This window comes from Priapulus caudatus, unplaced genomic scaffold (assembly GCF_000485595.1).
Source record: "Priapulus caudatus unplaced genomic scaffold, Priapulus_caudatus-5.0.1 Scaffold44, whole genome shotgun sequence".
In the NCBI taxonomy this organism is placed as follows: Eukaryota; Metazoa; Priapulida; class Priapulimorpha; order Priapulimorphida; family Priapulidae; genus Priapulus; species Priapulus caudatus.
The window spans coordinates 654,555-673,699 of NW_014577105.1; the positions used below are offsets into that span (position 1 = coordinate 654,555).

General features: G+C 41.7%; 1 protein-coding gene across 2 annotated transcripts in view; it reads left to right on the forward strand.

Moving 5' to 3' along the window:
- LOC106820722 (pyruvate kinase PKM-like) overlaps nucleotides 1-19,145 on the forward strand; it is a 50,168-nt gene that overhangs the window by 7,487 nt on the left and 23,536 nt on the right. For both annotated transcript variants that reach the window (XM_014825230.1, XM_014825229.1), the window contains one exon: nucleotides 17,158-17,335. In XM_014825230.1, coding sequence (XP_014680716.1) covers nucleotides 17,158-17,335 — 178 coding nt within the window. The remainder of the gene's footprint in view (nucleotides 1-17,157; nucleotides 17,336-19,145) is intronic.

The following is a 19,145-nucleotide window of genomic DNA, read 5'->3' on the forward strand; positions in this document are numbered from 1 at the left end:
AGGGCACACGCCGCCAACCCAGAAGCCAGCGGCTGCTAATGCTGTGATCCACTTTGGAAATAATAATAATAATAATAATAATAATAATAATAATAATAATGCTGAATAGACAGGGTCTGGGATTTACAGTATATAAACACAACACCATCAGCCACCTGCTCTACACGGATGACTCAAACTGTTCACCAAGAACGAATATGAGTTAGAGCCGGCATTGGTAACAGTCAAAGCATTCAGTGATGACTCAAAATGGAGTTCGGCTTGGAAAAGTGTGCAACGCAATCTAAAAGGTGGTAAGCTAGTAAAAAGTCGAAATATCGAGCTTGATGGCAAGACGGCCCTACAAAGTCTGAATCACAAGGACACCTACAAATATCTTGGGATAGACGAAAAGCGATGGTATATCATTATGCAACGATGAAGGAGAACATTGCTAAGGAGTACTATCGCCGAGTCCCGCCTAGTTCTCAAGTCTGAGCTCTGCTCAAAAAACAAAGATAACAGCGATCAATAACCTGGCACTCCCGGTTCCCGTGTACAGCTTCGGGGTGATCAACTGGTTGCGATCAGATATCGGAAAGGATGGATCGCCAGCAAAAAAAAGCTACAACCATATATCTGTTAACCATGTCTATAGTGTAACGACGAGTTTGTAATAATTTTCTCGCTCGAAATCCCTATAGATTTTGCCCAGCGAAGAAAACATCCAGAACTGTGTCCGCTTTATTGAGGAAAGAGGGTCTCCTTTCTCACCTGATTGCCCAAAGAAGCTTCACAACTTTGTCACCAAACAAGGCATGCCTGAAGACGTAAGAAGCAGGGAAAAAAATACAGTTTATTTTTCGGGTGCTACTTTTCAAGCTCGCGTGCATGAAAATAGCACTCTAAAATTTGGTTTGCCTTGAACTCTATGCAAATTTACGGGGGCTCTTTTTGGCATTTCCGGGGCTCTTTTTGGCATTTCGGGGGCTAAATCGCCCCCAGCCCTCGTGTATTTTTTCACTGGTAAGAAGTGATTTGCTGAATGCATCAGACATTGGGAAAGAGGCTTATGAGCATTTTCACCATGAGCGCTTCATCACGAAGAATGTACGACTAGACAGTCCGATCAGCCGTCGCAATATCCAGACAATGATCAGCATAAGGAACAGCAAGCCAAAGCCAACTGTAAAGCAAACTGTGAGACAAGTCAACATCACAGACAAGTCTATGGACATTGCTCGACACAGACTCATTACCACGAGTGAGCTCCTCAAGTATGATGTTGTACCTAGTCCCATGATATTTGACGCCGATGGCTACATGACCCACCCAGAGAAAAGTGTGCTCATACGTGAGCTTGAGCTTGTCCTGACTGATGCTGATATGCATTATAGGCATCGTGATAATTCTGCATTTATTATCGACGTCATGTCTCTGGTCCGCCGCCTACCACTTCAGGGGCTGAAGGCATTCGGTGACCTGCTCACACTCATTCAAAAGTCTTTAGTGATCTACCACAAACATGGCCGCTGTGACTATATCTTTGACATCTATACTGGAGAGCCTTCCATAAAAGACCAAGAACATGAGAGAAGGAGTACTGCACCTTCGATTGTGTTAACTGAAATCACCCCTGAGTCTCCACTCTCACAGATGGCTAACTTCTGGCCATCACAACAGAACAAGATGATGCTGGAACAGCTTATTTACAAACATGTCTCTGTTCTTGCAGACCAACTTCATGATTTCATAATTTCAACTTCAACATTCGCTGATAATGCCGATATTTTGACTTATTTGCGACATTTTCCGATACCCGATATTGAATTTCATATCGGCAGGTATCTACTATCTACCTTCACCTGCGCATCAGCAGCGGGAGCGAAGCGCAGCCACCAATGCACACGTACATGTCTAGACATTTTCTGGGTCACTTGATACAATGAATAACATCACATCTATTTTGCGTGCTCGCCACGCGCCTGGCAGTCGCCGCATCGCGTTATTCTTGTAGTGTTGTTCTTGTTATTCTTCAAGTAAATTCATTGTTATTAAGGTGATATGTGCTATTGCAAATTCGCGTAAGGCAAACTCCCGTAAATCAAGAAACAGCAGCGACGCGACACCCACTTTTACCTTTCCGTACATTAATTAATACTTTGCCTACGCGACAGTGCTGGCGATACTCGCGCGAGCGTCGCTCCCCGCTCCTAATCGCTCGCATGCTGAGTCCATCTGTGCATCCTGATCTCTGACGCTTGCGTATCCTACCATAGGCGTTCGATTTATCGATTGCCTGAAATTGCAGTCTGCTCCCCTCGAGCAGTTGTTAAAATTCGGAATTTATTGAATACATCATTAGATGTATACATATTGCGATATAATGGAAAAATTATGTGTTTTCATAATGTACATTATCACTACCTGTATCACATAAAAACTAAAAATCTACAAAATGGAGCAGTTGGTTTCCCTTTCCACAAAGTTAAGTTGTGTGCTTGTTTGTAGTACAAGTCGGTAGAAAATACTAAGTACACTGTACATAGTATACAAACTGCAGGCAGTGTATCAGAACGTTATGCTGTGAATTACAGTACCTTATGTGTTGTCACTATTCTAAATCCATTGTTACAAGCGCATTGTTTTACAGCATTATTATTTTTATCACTGTTCAAGTAATAAGAATGACATAATGCAAATGCCTCAAGGAATTCTGTAAACAAGGTGAATTCAGGGAAGAAATATAGAAGTATGTAGAAATACATGTATCTGTAGTGCTTATTCGTGCAACACGCAGCGGTGGACTGACCAGGGGATCAACATGAGTTTTCTTCATTCCAAGGTACTTTATACGTCATCATACGTGTAGACCTGCTATGTTTACACGTCTCCTATGTGTTGTACGTAAAATTTGCTGGCTTTCTGTGTGCATTTCATCATGGCACGTTGCTTTGCTCCACGTTATGATGGATCAGATAGCTACGCCTTGTTTTACTGTTGCTGGGAATCACACGAGACGCAAAGCAATATGTAATATACCAAAGCCAAATCGATTGCTAATTTAAAAAAACGCTGTGGCTATATGTCTGACAGCCGGGCACGGTCTTCGATTTCCTAAATGCCCGACAGTTCCTAACCCTAACCCTAACCCTAACCCTTGTTTACTTGAGATAACGCTGAACAATCTAAAAATGCACGGGCCATTTAGGAAATCGCAAAGACGGCGTGCCGGGCATGCCGTCAGAATATATGCCGGCTGCCGGGCATATAGCCACTCTGTTAAAAAAAAGTGTATCGAGTTCTTGTTTGTAATATAAATGCATGAAACAAGGTTAGCTTAGTAATAGTAGTGTTATAATCAGGAGTGTATCAATTGATACACTCCTGTTATAATTTATATGAGTCACTGCAATCGACAACTTGGACAAGGGCTATTTACTGGCTCTGGCTATCCACACATCAGGCCACTTTATGCTATCTGGTGATAAACACAGGTCTTTAAAACTATTATAATGCTGGCAAATATTTAATGTTAATGATGAGATGCTGTCGTTATCAATATGACAATATTTGTGTGCCTTCATCTATGGCGGTGGTTATCAAAGATATGACCGATTCGAATATCTATGACTGCAACAGCAAGGTAATTTTTTATTACCTGTGTCCCAGTTATTGATGATACTGCTATACTAACGTGCCCTTGGTTGTGTATGCTGGTTTTCCAGGTGTGTGTGTGTGTGTGCGTGTATGTGTGTGTGCAGGCGTGCGTGTGCGTGCGTGCGAAATACACTAAAACACACACAGATAAACAGCAGGCAAGCAAAAGATCTATTTGGGCCTTGGTGTAAAGCGGGAAACACACCATGCGAATTTATTCGCACGTCTGCAGTGATTGTAAAATCGCAGCGAAATTCGCATGGTGTGTCCGCTCAAGCGCGGGCGAATTTCGCTGCAAATTTCATCCGCACCGAAATTCGCAGCGATCAAACATCTTTTATATTTTCGCTTCGGACGTGCTGACGTGCGAATAAATTTGCATGGTGTGTCCCAGGCTTTATATAGATTCTATCGTATGTTAATGGGCCGCTGTCCATAAGTATTCTACAGCCCCTAGCACGTGACCCAGCCCACACTTGTGTCGATAAGGTTTTCCAGGGCAAGGTAACATTGGGCAGATATCATTCTTTGGCAGTAAGCCAAGTGTGGATCTAGAAATTACGAAAATGATTATGAGAAGAATTAGGAACTTATTAATGTAAAATAGAGGGGAAGTTGAAAGTGGTACCTCCGCACATTAATCTTAAAGATATTCAATTGGTTTATTCACCTGGCGTGATTGATAGGCAGCTCTAGCCAATCATTGTTGAGGTAGGACATTCCTTGTGCAATGCTTAGGAACGACGTGCTACTAACTCGACATTTGGATATGCACCATGTACAAAATAGGTCAGGTTGACTGACTTGGGAACAATATCTAACGAAGGCGTGGTTATCTTGCTTGGACGAATAGGGCAATGGCCATTTGAAGGATTTAGACAAAATTTTCGTTTTTGCAGTACTTCGTTCTATTTCACTGGGGAAACTTTCATGAAGTAAAATCAAGCATGAAGTCACAAAATGGTGGCGTCATGAGCTTTTGGACCTCCATCCTATTAGATCCGCGTGAACCACTTGTATAATCTTCCTTATATTTGCTCTACAAAATAACTGTAACAAAAGTTCTGATGTCAGCTAGTTTTAAGTGTGAAAAGAACTTTCATAGGATGCCAGTTTGTCTTTCCATATTGTTGGTTAGTTATTTAGTAATGTTTAATATTTTTTCAAGTTATCACAACAAAATACTTGAGGTTCACCCTCTCGTTTTTACCCTAACTTGTTCCCATCTCTTGATGTCTCAGTAAGATCTTTCATCATCTGCCATACATCCACATCCAAGTGATTCAACAGCTTGCATATATATAGACGTCACATACTTTGGTGTTTCTTCTGTTGGAAGTTGTAACTGCAGTACATAACAATTGAGTTTGGCGTCACTTACCCTACACTAGCTGAACGCTCCAGTGATTGGAAATCCAGGAAATCGTTTGCTCATTTGGCAACAGCCTTCCGATTGCTGAATTGTTCGCACATCAGATTAGGGGAGATCCCGTAATGACAGTTAAATGCCTTGCAAGCTATCTAGATTGGTACTATAAGTTAACTGAGCTGGTAATCATAACAACTTTACACTGCATCGTTCTCTTGTGAATAATCTTACTAGTCAAGTAAAATTCGGTATGTATACCCTAAAGTAATTTAGTGGTGGATTTTATAAAGCCCTTCACTATCCTTTCAGCTAAATCCCAGTTCTGTGGAGTAGCTATGAGAACCCAACTGCTACTAATGTCAACTAACGAATGCTGACAGTGACACCCATCATTCACTAACCTGATACGTGTCTTGCTGTAATTTATTGATTGTAAGATGATGATTAATGGATAATAATTAATTATGATTATTGTAGATTATTGTGGTCTGTAAGGTTTGCTGTCATAGGTGGCGCTAGTGTAGGCACAACAGTTTTGATCAAGCCTGTGTTCCCAAATATTTTATAAATTTTTGGTGCAAACTGAATATTATTTCTGGACTACTGGTGTTATGGATAAAGTTTAATGACTCAAGATTACACTGGAGCTGAAAAATAGCCACCAAAACAACTGGCAGAGCTGGTATCCAACTGTAGATATTCTGTGTTCATCTGTTGCTATGGCGTGTTGAAACATAGCGTGCTTAGTGATGGGATCCCCTGGAGCTATACTGTAGGTTCAACCAAATTAGGAAGGTCACAGGGAGGTCTCATTTGCAATTCATAGTGCTCATTGGCGGTTCTGTGATGTCAACTCAGCAACAGTCCCGGCAAACGGCAGTTCTATGCAGTCAATACGACGACAGCTCTGGCAACCGGCAGTACTGTTCTTTTTCAACTCGGCAGTTCTGGCAACCGGCAGTTCTGTTCTTGTCAACTCGACAGCGGTTCTGGCAATCAAGCAACAAGATTTCTATGCGGCCGTCTCAGCTAAGCTGTGCCGTCAATCAACAGGACTTCTTGCCAAGGGACGCTATCCTGCGCCATGTAGCGTCATCATCGTAGGCGTAGCCTCGCAGTTTAATAATGACAGTACAGTTCAGAGGAGATATGGTTGCCGCATTCGGGTTAACCAATGCGCCACAACATACGGCAGTGGTGGCAAGTGGGCGAAGACCGTATAATGCGACCGCGTCCGGGGTAACTGACGACTAACCTACAATCCACAACGTTAAAACCCCCAGAAGACATCCTCTCACCCTTGGTGCTTGGAATGTACGTACCTCTAATGATAGTGATAATTAAATCAGACCAGAACGTGCAACAGCTATCATCTGCAGAGAATTAGAGAAAGCATGTATTGATATCTGTGCGCTCAGTGAAGTGCGACGTCCCGGCTCAGGCAATATCGTTGAAAGAAGTCGCACAATCTACTGGAGTGGAGGAAAAGAGAAAGCAGCAGGTGTTGGTTTTGCCATCTCCAACAAACTAGCTCCTCAAGGTATCAATCCGATACCAATCAATGACAGGCTTATGTCAGTGCGCATACAGTTGAAGAGTGGCGAACACCTTCCACTTATCAGCGTATATGCACCAACTATGCAAAGAACACATGAAGACAAAGAACAGTTTTACGAGCGGTTTGGCACTTGCATTACAGCAGCTAAAGATGACAACATCATAGTTCTAGGTGATCTTAATGCTCGTGTTGGCATAGACTGGAAATCATGGCCATCTGTCATCGGTAAACATGGCGTTGGTACCGTAATATGAATTCAAATGGACTAATGCTATTAGAGTTCTGTACCAGATTTCAGCGTACAGTCATGGGTACAATGTTTCAACTTAAAGACAGCATGAAGAACACATGTATGGCAGCACTGGCATCAGATTGACTATGTACTAGCAAATCAAGCTGCAAAGCAACACGTCATAGTGACCAAAGTCAATCAAACGGCTTCACTGATCACAAGTTGATTGTTTGTAAGTGTCATTTCTCCATAAAACCAAATACTCTGGGGGCTGGGCCTGAGTTGTATGCATTTATATGTGAAAAACCATTTTTATATGGTAGTATAGGTCCTAGGCTAAACAAAAATTGGGTTCTTGCTCAAAATCCCTATAGAAAATATATAATTAATATTTAAATTAAAATTTTTAATTTTTAATTAAAATTAAAATTTTAAAATTTTTTTAATTAAAATTTAATATAAACAATTTTTAATAGAGGTTTTTTTGGGCTGGGGAACACGTTTAAAACAATAATAATTCTATATGGAGTCTCTATCAAGTGATTATCAAGTCTATAGTCTAACCATGTCTATAGTGTAACGACGAGTTTGTAATAATTTTCTCGCTCGAAATCCTATAGATTTTGCCCAGCGAAGAAAACATGCCAGAACTGTGTCCGCTTTATTGAGGAAAGAGGTCTCCTTTCTCACCTGATTGCCCAAAGAAGCTTCACAACTTTGTCACCAAACAAGGCATGCCTGAAGACGTAAGAAGCAGGGAAAAAAATACAGTTTATTTTTCGGGTGCTACTTTTCAAGCTCGCGTGCATGAAAATAGCACTCTAAATTTGGTTTGCCTTGAACTCTATGCAAAATTTACGGGGGCTCTTTTTGGCATTTCCGGGGCTCTTTTTGGCATTTCGGGGGCTAAATCGCCCCCAGCCCTCGTGTATTTTTTCACTGGTAAGAAGTGATTTGCTGAATGCATCAGACATTGGGAAAGAGGCTTATGAGCATTTTCACCATGAGCGCTTCATCACGAAGAATGTACGACTAGACAGTCCGATCAGCGTCGCAATATCCAGACAATGATCAGCATAAGGAACAGCAAGCCAAAGCCAACTGTAAAGCAAACTGTGAGACAAGTCAACATCACAGACAAGTCTATGGACATTGCTCGACACAGACTCATTACCACGAGTGAGCGTCCTCAAGTATGATGTTGTACCTAGTCCCATGATATTGACGCCGATGGCTACATGACCCACCCAGAGAAAGTGTGCTCATACGTGAGCTTGAGCTTGTCCTGACTGATGCTGATTATGCATTATAGGCATCGTGATAATTCTGCATTTATTATCGACGTCATGTCTCTGGTCCGCCGCCTACCACTTCAGGGGCTGAAGGCATTCGGTGACCTGCTCACACTCATTCAAAAGTCTTTAGTGATCTACCACAAACATGGCCGCTTGTGACTATATCTTTGACCATCTTATACTGGAGAGCCTTCATAAAAGACCAAAACATGAGAGAAGGAGTACTGCCACCTTCGATTGTGTTAACTGAAATCACCCCTGAGTCCCCACTCTCACAGATGGCTAACTTCTGGCCATCACAACAGAACAGATGATGCTGGAACAGCTTATTTACAAACATGTCTCTGTTCTTGCCAAGGACTTACCGCACCCTACTGTCGTGGGTCAGCTATCAATGCAGGGCGACGACTGGCCATGTACTTCCTTGTATAAAGACAACAGAATAGTACTTCCTGAATTGTACTCACAGCTAGACGAGGCAGACTTGCGGCTGGTTCTCCATGCCTTTGACTGTGCTAAGGCAGGCTACAAAACCTGTGTAGTTTTGTCCAACGACGCTGACGTTGCTGTGGCCCTACTCTACCACTATCCGACCCAGCAGGACTAGCGAGCTCTGGATGCGAGGTGGACGCGGCAAAACTGCGATATATCCCACTGCACATTCTGCACGAACGTCAAGGTCAAGACGTTTGCAATGTCCTTCCTGCCTTGCACTGCATGACTGGATGTGATGCAACGAGCAAAGTAGGCACCAAGAAAGCTGCTCTCAAAGCCAAGCCCACCCAATTGCTTAGAAATTTCGGTAGAGAAATGACAATTACACCCGAGACCAAGGCTGGCGCTGAAAAATTCCTCGTGCTGGTGTTAAAGCGATTATTGCGAGAATTTTCCAGTGTTTTCCCCACTTTCATGATACCTACCGTTATTGCTCGAGTAACAGCAATTGTCTAAAGTAACAATAAAATGTCTTAGAACCTTCGAACCACCGAAAACTGCCAGTTTCGAACTTATCGTTTTTGTAAACATTCGTTTTCTGTCATCTTGAACTAACAGGAAGTATGCATGAGCTTGTGGCGCCACCGCTTATCTGCCGTACCCACAGTGAAGGCACGCACTTGTTTTCAATTCATCACCGGCACAAATACAAGATTACCAATTCTGCCAAATGTTAGGCATTGTCGCGACACGATAAAATGCATTGCTGTTACGATGTGTTCATATCCAATTTTCTATGCTATAACTGCATAAAATCTTAGTATTTTTAATGTTGGTGTAATCAGTGATATTTTCGCTGTCAGGTGAGACTATATTCAGCTGTATTTAGTTTTTCTGAGCAAAAATCTCGCAATAGTCGGTTTAAGTGAGACTAGCCAATTTTTGTCCTCACACCTTCGTGCCCAAATATATCATCAGAACAAGACCTCATCACATCAAAATTTGCCTCCAACGTCAGAGGGTTTGCATCCACACATAATGCGAGCCTTGTTTGGTACATACTCGATTATCCACCTCTTCCAACCCAGCATCATAGATCCACTACATTTTGGGTATCAGCTAGAGAACGACTGCCTTGTTCCAGTCACAGGGTGCAAGACTCTGAATAAGCGGTGGACAGTGACCTGTAACTGTGGCAAGTGTGCTCGAGCCACATGTCCATGCCGCATGGAGGTGGGCTGCACCCCTTTCTGCAAGTGCATGAAGTTGCAAGATGATGTTTGCACCAATCCATATAATTTGATCTGATATGGTGGAAGTTTACACAAATTCATTGTGATGTGGGTGTTAAACTTAATAAATTTGTGTGATATGGCAGTTGTGTAACAGTAAAACCTGTATTCCGCTTTTTATAAATTTCGGTAGAGAATAATAAGGATAGCCCATAAAACCTCTATTTCAATTTAGTTGTCAAAATCGCTCAAGAAATGGCCGAGATATGAACAGTATAGTTTCTCGCCCGACGGGCAACTTTTGGGGCAAGCTGGGCAAAATCTATAGGGATTTCGAGCGAGAAAATTATTACAAACTTGTCGTTACACTATAAACATGGTTCGATTCCTTCGATTGACATTGGAATCACTTGATAGAGACTCCATATATAATTATTATTGTTTTAAACGTGTTCCCCAGCTCAAAAAACCTCTTAAAAAGTTTTATATTAAATTTTAATTTAAAAATTTTAAATTAAAATTTAAATATTAATTATAAATTTTCTATAGGGATTTCGAGCGAGAACCCAATTTTTTTGTAAAGCCTAGAACCTATACTACCATATAAAAATGGTTTTCCCCTATTCATATAAATGCATACAACTCTGTCCCAGCCCCAGGAGTAAAAGAAGAAGGGCACAAAGACTCCCAAAAAGCTTGACACTGGCCTCAACAATGAAAGAAAAGAAATGCTAGAACAGTTCTTGAATGAAAAATTGTCTGATTGCAAAGAACATTGGGAAGAACTCAGAGAAGTGCTTCAAAATGCAGCCAAAAACGTATTTGGAAAGAAGGAAAAGAAACAGAATGACTGGTTTGACGAGCAGGATGGAGAAATCAGAGAGCTGCTTCAAAACAAAAAACTGAACAAGAATGCTCTTAGAGAGCATATCAGAAAGCTAAAGAATGACTGGTTCCAGCGAAAAGCTGAAGAAGCAGAGATTTTTTCACAGAAAAATAGCCATCTAGAGAATTTTATGCCACTCTCAATGCTGTCTACGGTCCAAGAACTAAAAGCTCCCATCTTGTTAGATCAAAAGATGGCGAGCTCCTGACTTCACCAGATAGCATCAAAGACAGATGGGTAGAGCATTTCAGTGATCTTCTGAATCAATCAACTGATGTTGATTTAAGCATCATCATGGATGACATAGAGGAGCATCCAATTATTGCGTCCTTCAATGATCCAATCTCAGAAGAAGAGCTAGATAAATTTCTCAAGAACACCACATTAGGAAAAAGTCCGGTCACTGATGGAATCCTCCCTGAAGTTCTTGTGCATGGCGGTGCTCGTTTGAGAGCTTTCCTACTTGTAATATTTCACATCTTCTGGACAACAGAGGAGATTCCCTCTGACTTGATTGATCCTAACATCACCATCCTGTTCAAGAAAGGTGACAGAAGTCAGTGCGGCAATTATAGAGGTATATCACTTCTAAGCATAGTTGGTAAAGTTGTAGCAGACGTCATCTTGCAGAGACTACATCATCTTGCAGAGAAGATATGTACCCACAATCTCAGTCAGGGTACCGCAGGGGCAGAAGTACTATGGATGGAATCTTCACCCTTCGACAAGTAATGGGGAAAACGAGAGAACAGCGCAGAAGTTTGTATATAGCTTTTGTGGACTTCACTAAAGCGGTTGACATCGTCAATCGTGAGCTACTCTTTATCATCCTGAGTAAGCGGGGCTGCCTTGCAAAGTTCATAAGAATCATCAAGAAGCTATATACGAACGTGCATGCAAGACTCATTGTAGATGGTGAATTCACACAGGCCTTTGAGTACAACAGTGGTGTCAAACAGGGTTGTAAGCTAGCACCAACACTCTATGGCATCTATGCAGCTGTTTTACTTTGTCTTGCTTATAAGGAAATCAAGCACACCTGCAGTGTAAAGGTCAGATTTCGCTATGATGGGGATCTATTTGATCTTCGAAGACTGAAGTCAAAGACCAAAGTTCTTACTGAGTACATCAGGGAGGCTCAATATGCAGACGATATAGCCATATTCAGTGACACTTCAGCGGGACTACAGTTGTTACTCACAGCTTACAACGACCTTGCTAAGAAGATGGGACTACGTATCAACACTGCAAAGACAGAGACCATACATGTGCATTGGTACTGAAGCTGAGTTCTTCATAGCTGACACCAAGTTGGCAGACGTCACCCGCTTCAAATACCTTGGCAGCTATGTAACAAATGACTGCTCTATGAAAGAGGAACTTGCAGCTCGTATCCAAGCAACATCATGTGCATTTGGTTGACTACGTCAAAGAGTGTTCAACTCACATAACCTTACAATAAACACTAAAGTCAAAGTCTACAACTAGTGTCTTATGCCACTTCTGATGTACGGCAGTGAAACCTGGACTCTGTACCATCATCAAGTTTGACAACTGAGAACAATACAACAACGTTACCTGCACTTAATCATGCATATTAAGTGGGATCATTACATCAGTAACGAGGAGGTCCTGAACAGAGCGGGTGTTGGAGACATCGAGTTGAAGCTAGTTAGAAGTCGTCTGCGTTGGTTTGGCCACGTCTGTAGAATGGATAATGACAGACCAGCAAAGGCACTCCTATACAGCGAGCTAGCTAGCAAATGGATCCCGATCTGTTGGTTGCCCTAAATTTAGATATAAGGATACCTGCAAAGGTGCTCTGAGGTGTGGTAATGTTCTTGATCAGTGGAGGAATGTTGTAGACAACAGACAGGAGTGGAGAGGTATTGTGCGTACAACTTGTGAATGCTTTAACATAAAGAGAATCAAACAGTATGAAAGAAAAAGTGAACGAAGACTAGTACTACATTATTATTATGTGTAATGCCCGTTTCGCGCTCTCCCTAGGCGTATATATGTATGCTACAGGCAAGGCTCGGGGCCACAAAAATTTCAAAAAGTTAAAATTTGGTGGCCCGATCGTGCCACTAAAATTTGTAAGCGACCAATGCATGGAGCACTGCACGGTACTACCTATGGTACTACTGCGCGGGCAGACGTGTGAGCATAGATATATACAACACACATGTATCTATCTATGGTGTGAGCGAGCACGTCAACCAGGGAGTCTATATATAGCCTATGCTCGCCTGAGTGCCCGCGCGCGAAATTTTTTTTCCCACGAGAGTTCCGGACCCCAGCCAATCGGCGCACTCCATTTCACTCGACTTCCTCGAAGCAACAATGTAAAATTTATACACCCTAACCCTAACCCTAACACTAACTATAATCCAACCAGGTCCGTCTTATATAGACACCATATATTACAAAACACTATCTGTGGTGGGTCCGGAACTCTCGTGGGGAAAAAAATTTCGCTGCCCGCGCGAGAGACTATTTTACTGTGCTGGCGCGCTCGGTCGAGCGCACTGGTTCTTGAACACGTGAAATCAGTCTAGAGTCGATCTAATATCACAACGAGGCAGCCAAAATGGCAGCGCCTGTAGCAGACGATTTGTTTGAAATTATCCCCAATAAAAGGGCAAAAGCTGATGTATGGCAATTACAAATGCAAATTACATAATAATACAATATATGATGATAAACCATCAAATTGTTACTATATCATGCATGGTATACACTTCCCAATACGTATTGGAAAATATTGCAATACGGTTTTGTCGCATTGCAATATATTGCAATACGATTTTTGGTCGCAATACTCACCCCTACTAATCTCATTCAAAAGAGAGCGAGCAATTTGCAGAGCGAGCGTGATCAAATGAACACAAATCAGCAGACACCGCACCGGTCGCAATTTGCACTACGCTACTGCACTGTATGTAATGTATATTGCTAGCTAGCTGCGCTGGAGCTCTAGCTCTAGCTGCATGCATGCAGGCTGTACAAAATAATGCATATATCCATGTGCGCACGTGCACTGTTTCGGATCTGAAGCGAAACTGCCAGTGTTTGAAAGTCGTGTATGCGACGTGCAGTCACATATTTTGGAACAGTCCATTTTCATAAGGGGGTAATTTTTGCACATGAACAAAAAAATTCCCCTTTTTATCGATTCAAATCTCAAATGATGAATTTTGAGGAAAACATTTTATTTTTTTTATTTTATGCCTTGTGAAAGAGCGATTTAAAGGTAATTTTAGGCTTTTAAACAATTTAATGATATTAGCTTACGCGCGATACTTTTTGCGATACAAGCGTTTTTTTTTCGGGCCACCAGATTTCATTTTCGGGCCACCAAAAATTGAAAATCGATGATTTTGGTGGCCTGATCGGGCCACTGAAAAAAAAAGTTAGTGTGGAGCCTTGCTACAGGTTTGCTGTGCAACTAAAGCCTTGATATAATCGCTGTATGGGAATATGTGCCTCTGCATAGTTTTTCAATGTCAAATACAAAGTTCTGTTTTACTCAAAGTGCGAACAACGTACTCTTCTCTTGGTAGTTACTAACCCATGGTTTGAAGTATCCAATATAAAAGTGTTCGCTGTCTTTTATGATTTATATGTGTGAGTGTAAGGGTTTGTTTTAGCTTTGTGAAACCACTGCCATCGTGGTACCATGATGGGGGATTTATAAAACCTTACAAACTTACTAGAACTCGTACTGGCAGAGCATATATTATATATGGAAGATGGTTGGCCGCTTATAATATTAGGATCAATACATGAGGGTATAAAATTGTCAATACTGGATGAACACGCAGAATTTTCGTTAGAAATTATTTATTTATGAACGTGTTTCTAGGGAATAAAAACAGTCACTATAGCAGTGACTAGGCAGTAATGGCCGTGAAATGCTAGTAGCCGTAACAAGCTCGTATCACGTAATTTCAGTGCAGGGCCACAACTGGTGTATTTGGGCGTGTAATTGTTGGTGAAGCTTGGCCGATGTCTGTCCGTCAGCACTTGATCTGCATGGCTGTGCATTGCATGTCTAATATATGTGAATTTGAAGCCCTGCTGTTAACCATGAAGCCATTAGATTGCTCGTCTGCAGTGACCCGACCCAGCTGCGATGAATCGTTAGCCAAGGGTCCTCGTGGGTGCAGGTCAAATCAAGTTAATGCACATTTAAAAACAGTGAATAAAATTGTCACGAAATTCTGTTAGGGTGCTGAATGTGTGGTCGAATCACTGCAGCTGAACGAGAAATATTTCAAGGATGGATGGTTCAGGGCTGAGTTGTGTTTGAGCGCTGATAAGTGTTGGCGAGGAAACAAAATCGTCGTTAAAACTAAGCTGCCAAGCAAATCCCCAACAACATCGATTTTAGACTTCATTGAAACACTCGGCAGTTTCTATGCCAAGTTTGCTATCTGGCACTGTGGACGTAGAAAGTAGACGTGCTACAGTCTATGCTACATCTAATCCTCGATGGCACTATAGCATCATGCCAGTATATGCACGTGAACTTGTGGCTTTTTCCGTTAGGGTGCAAAAACGGGGGGAGTGCACGGCGTCGTCTGCCTCGATGCTTGCTTGTTTTCTGCTGTTCGCATCTGCGCGCTCTTGTGCTACTTGCTTAAATGTGTACTTACTGAGCTGCGATTTTCTAGATTTCCCACGAAGGCAGGCAGATGCCGCATGGCATTTTTCTGCAGTAGCCGACGAAGCAAACCTTGGAAATTACAGCAGCCACACTTTGTTGTCACAAGGCGTGGTTGTAGTATTTAATGTAACAGGCAACGGTCGAGTCTCGAAGGCCAGAGCCTAAGAGAAAAATAATGGTAAATAAACGAAATGTATTTACTACCAAAGTACTCTCTTTCAGCTATTATTGCTGATAATTTCCTGTAATTTGTAAACGCTCTTCAAATGCTCCTCTGCAACACACAAGTACATCGCACGCACGCCGTTGTGCACAAACAGCAAGAATAAAGATAAAGAGTAAAGCATAAAGGATAAACTCTTATAGGATAAGGAAATTATCGGAAATAATAGGCGGAAGAGAGTAGAGAAACATTTTGTGTAAAAATATACATTTCGTGTTTATTTACCATAATTTTTTATATATTGAGAAGTTCCAATGTGCCTGTGGTAGCAGTGGTTGGATATCTGGATGATTCTTTAGGTATGTGTGAAGTAATGCTGTTTAATTGTCCATGTGCATTCCCCTGCATTGATAATGTTTATGAGCGTGCAAAGTAATTCTGTTCGACGTAATGAATCGACATCTGTTGTCGTCTTGGTTGATTAAATTGAGATGTAAACTTTCTAGTAATGTCTGAAATTTCCATAAACTAAGCATTCAGCCAAAACTCATAGTAATCTGGAACGATAAAACGAGATATTATTTATTAGTTTTTGTGGGCGATTCTTCATTTAGAGCCACTTTAATTGGCATTGCTTTATAATTGTGTTACATTGCTGAACAGTTTGCGAACATACACGTGAGTGAGGAATGGTCTCATATCAAGACCATGACAAGAGTCCATAATAGAAAATGGATTTTCCTATTATGGACTCTTGCCTCATATGTATAACACCCACGTGTTTACATTGCTGCTTACTCTGCCACCTTACCCACGACAGTAACCAAATTGCACTTATTTGTTTGTTTAGTATCTTATACTACACATAGAATTTAGAAGCGAATATTTAATTCAAGGTTTCTTCTTTCATTACACTAGAATGTCTGTGCTGTGAGAGAAGCGTGCTTGAAACCAAAAACATGTATTATTGAGATCTAAAAACTTGGACTGTAATCAAGAAAGGAACGAGAATGAACCTGGGAAGGATTATGCCAGTCTGGACTCACGTTGCTCTGCTACTATTTTGGGCTGTGATCAGCTGACACTGCTGCATGCTTGCCTATAGGTGTTGATAATCGTTGTTTGTGGTCCATACCTGTTTCCAAATTCATTAGGCAGATTACCAGTGTTACACTTTTTCTTACACAAGGTAAAGTTGAATGGCACATGCAGGGAAGGTCGTGTCTTTCTATTACAATAGTAGAAGTAAAATAAGTACAGAAATATAAAAAGAAAACTATATTCGAGTCACTAGACTAAGGGTAGAAATGTCAGAGGTGTTGAAGTAGGAAAATGTCGATGGTACTGTAGTGTAAGAGTCAAGCAGCGATAGATATGTGTAATACATGTGTAGAAAGAAAGGGGAGAAAATTAAAGTCACTGGGAGTAGGAGACAGATTTGGAGTAGGAGTAGGAGACAAATGAGAGATCTGAGGATGATAATGGCAATGTGACAGATAGGGACAAAAAGAAGCAGCAGATAGGTGAGGTTGAGAAGAAGGAGACAACGTGGATGACGACAAGGAGATGGTTAAGGTGCAAGTTGAGGAGTAGGTAAAGTGACAAGTTGGAAAGGTGACGACGTACAGGTTTGCATATATTTATCATCAGATCGCTCGATGCTTGCTCTGTTTCAGCGGCGGATCGCCAGCTTCCCCAGCGGCTCGCGGCTGGTGCTGGAGGCTGAAGACTACTTGCTCCAGGAGCAGCAGCAGCAAGCTGCCGACCAGGTGACCCACCTTGAGCACATTGCTGCTCTCGATATCGACTCGCCACCGCATCTTATGCGAAAGTCTGGCCTGATATGTACAATCGGTAAGTTTGTAGTCGATAGCGCCACATCTGTTCAGTTGAACCTTGTAATAACACCTTCCCTGTGTAGCTGATTCGTGTTATAACTTATAGCGTCACTTCTGTACAGTTGAATTCTGTTAATTGTAACTGTAAGTACTGTGAATGATGTTCTAACCTGTTATACAGACGTCCCAAGTGTCCCTGTCTCACCGGGATCGTCCTGGTGCGACATGCTGGTCCCGGTGTCCCGTTAAGAGTCCAGAAAGTCATTTTTCAGCCATATTTTAAAATTTAGATCAGTAAATTACTAAATTTGCCATAGTTGTTGATGTACTTTGATTGCAGCGAACAATAAAAGGCCACAAATGTATACTTATGTTTATTTTACATACATGTATGCTTTATAAAAAATGGTGGTGCGCCGCGACAAACACATGTTGCAGCCCGCCACAACTTTTTTCCTGTTTTTGCGCACCGCAAAAAAACGGCGATGGACCATTATCACAAGTGATCCTTTAATGTACTTAATTACCTGTGCGTGCGTAATGTGATACTTGCTGCAAACTACTACAGAGAATATTGTTATTATTGTATTATTACTTAAATGTAAGATAGTATGTCAATTTCTTGTGTTGCGATCACAATAACTGAGCGCGTCTCGCGGTTCCTCACGAGATCAAAATTCGAAATTTAGATTGTCTCTCAACCCTATCGGGGCACGAATGATTTGGAAACAGTCCGTTGCTAAATATTGGCGCCACTATGGCTTCAAATTTTGGATTAACACCTCTACACAATAGCGGTAAATTGTGCAAATTCAGCTCGTGCAAGATTACGATTTACAGCAATACGCTAACAAATATATGTAAACGAATATCAGTACCACGAAGGTGAGTGATTAGTGGTCATAATAAGCTGAGGAACGTATACACTTGCTTCTATATCAATTGGTGGCAAATTTTGATGAGAAAAATCGGTTAAAAATGCGGGAATCAGGTGTGTAACTCTTGTGTTATTATCTACTCTTGGCTTTAACCATGCTGTGACAGGCACCACTTCTATTGTAGCTGTAACTTGTTAACACTTAAATTACTTCTAAATAGTTGAACTGCGTGATAGCCACCTCTGGTACTAGTGCAGTATGCTTATATATCCGTAATCGCAGTGCTTGGCAGATTGGTTCGGCCCATGCGCACACACTCCTTGTCGTCTTGGTGATTGTTCCTACTCATTCAGTGTTTCAACTGATACATGGTCATCTAGAACAACGTACTGAAATTACGTTCAAACCACATTAGGCTCATTAGAGTGAAGATCAGTTTGCAATCATTTAAATTTGGTGTTAGGTTTCTCTGACAGTGACATTCGTCCTTACGCACGGGTACGCGGGTGTGCGTTGTGTCTGTATGCGACACTGCGCAGAACCATGTATGCTAACTAGTCTAACTAGTGTCGATGAGCTGTTCACTTCCGTAGTACAGCCGCAGCAATACGCACGTATGTCAGCAGTGCGTGGGTGTGTGTGTGTGTGCGTGCGTGCGTGCGTGCGTGTGACAGAGTGTCTTCTACTACTACAGCATCTCACGAGCTGATAATAACGGCAGTGCATTTAACACTGCATACATCCTAACGAACACGAACACGACCTAATTCATCACGGGCTGATGCGTGCATGTGCTTTTGATTTTTATGGATTGCTGCCGATGTTTTCTTCTGCTTAGAATCTTAGAAACACAGAACTGTGTTTTTGTCCGCCCTGGCAGGGCTTCGGCCTGCGCCTATATATATCTAGTACAAGGCTGAGTGATAGGTTATTGTCTGCAGACACAGA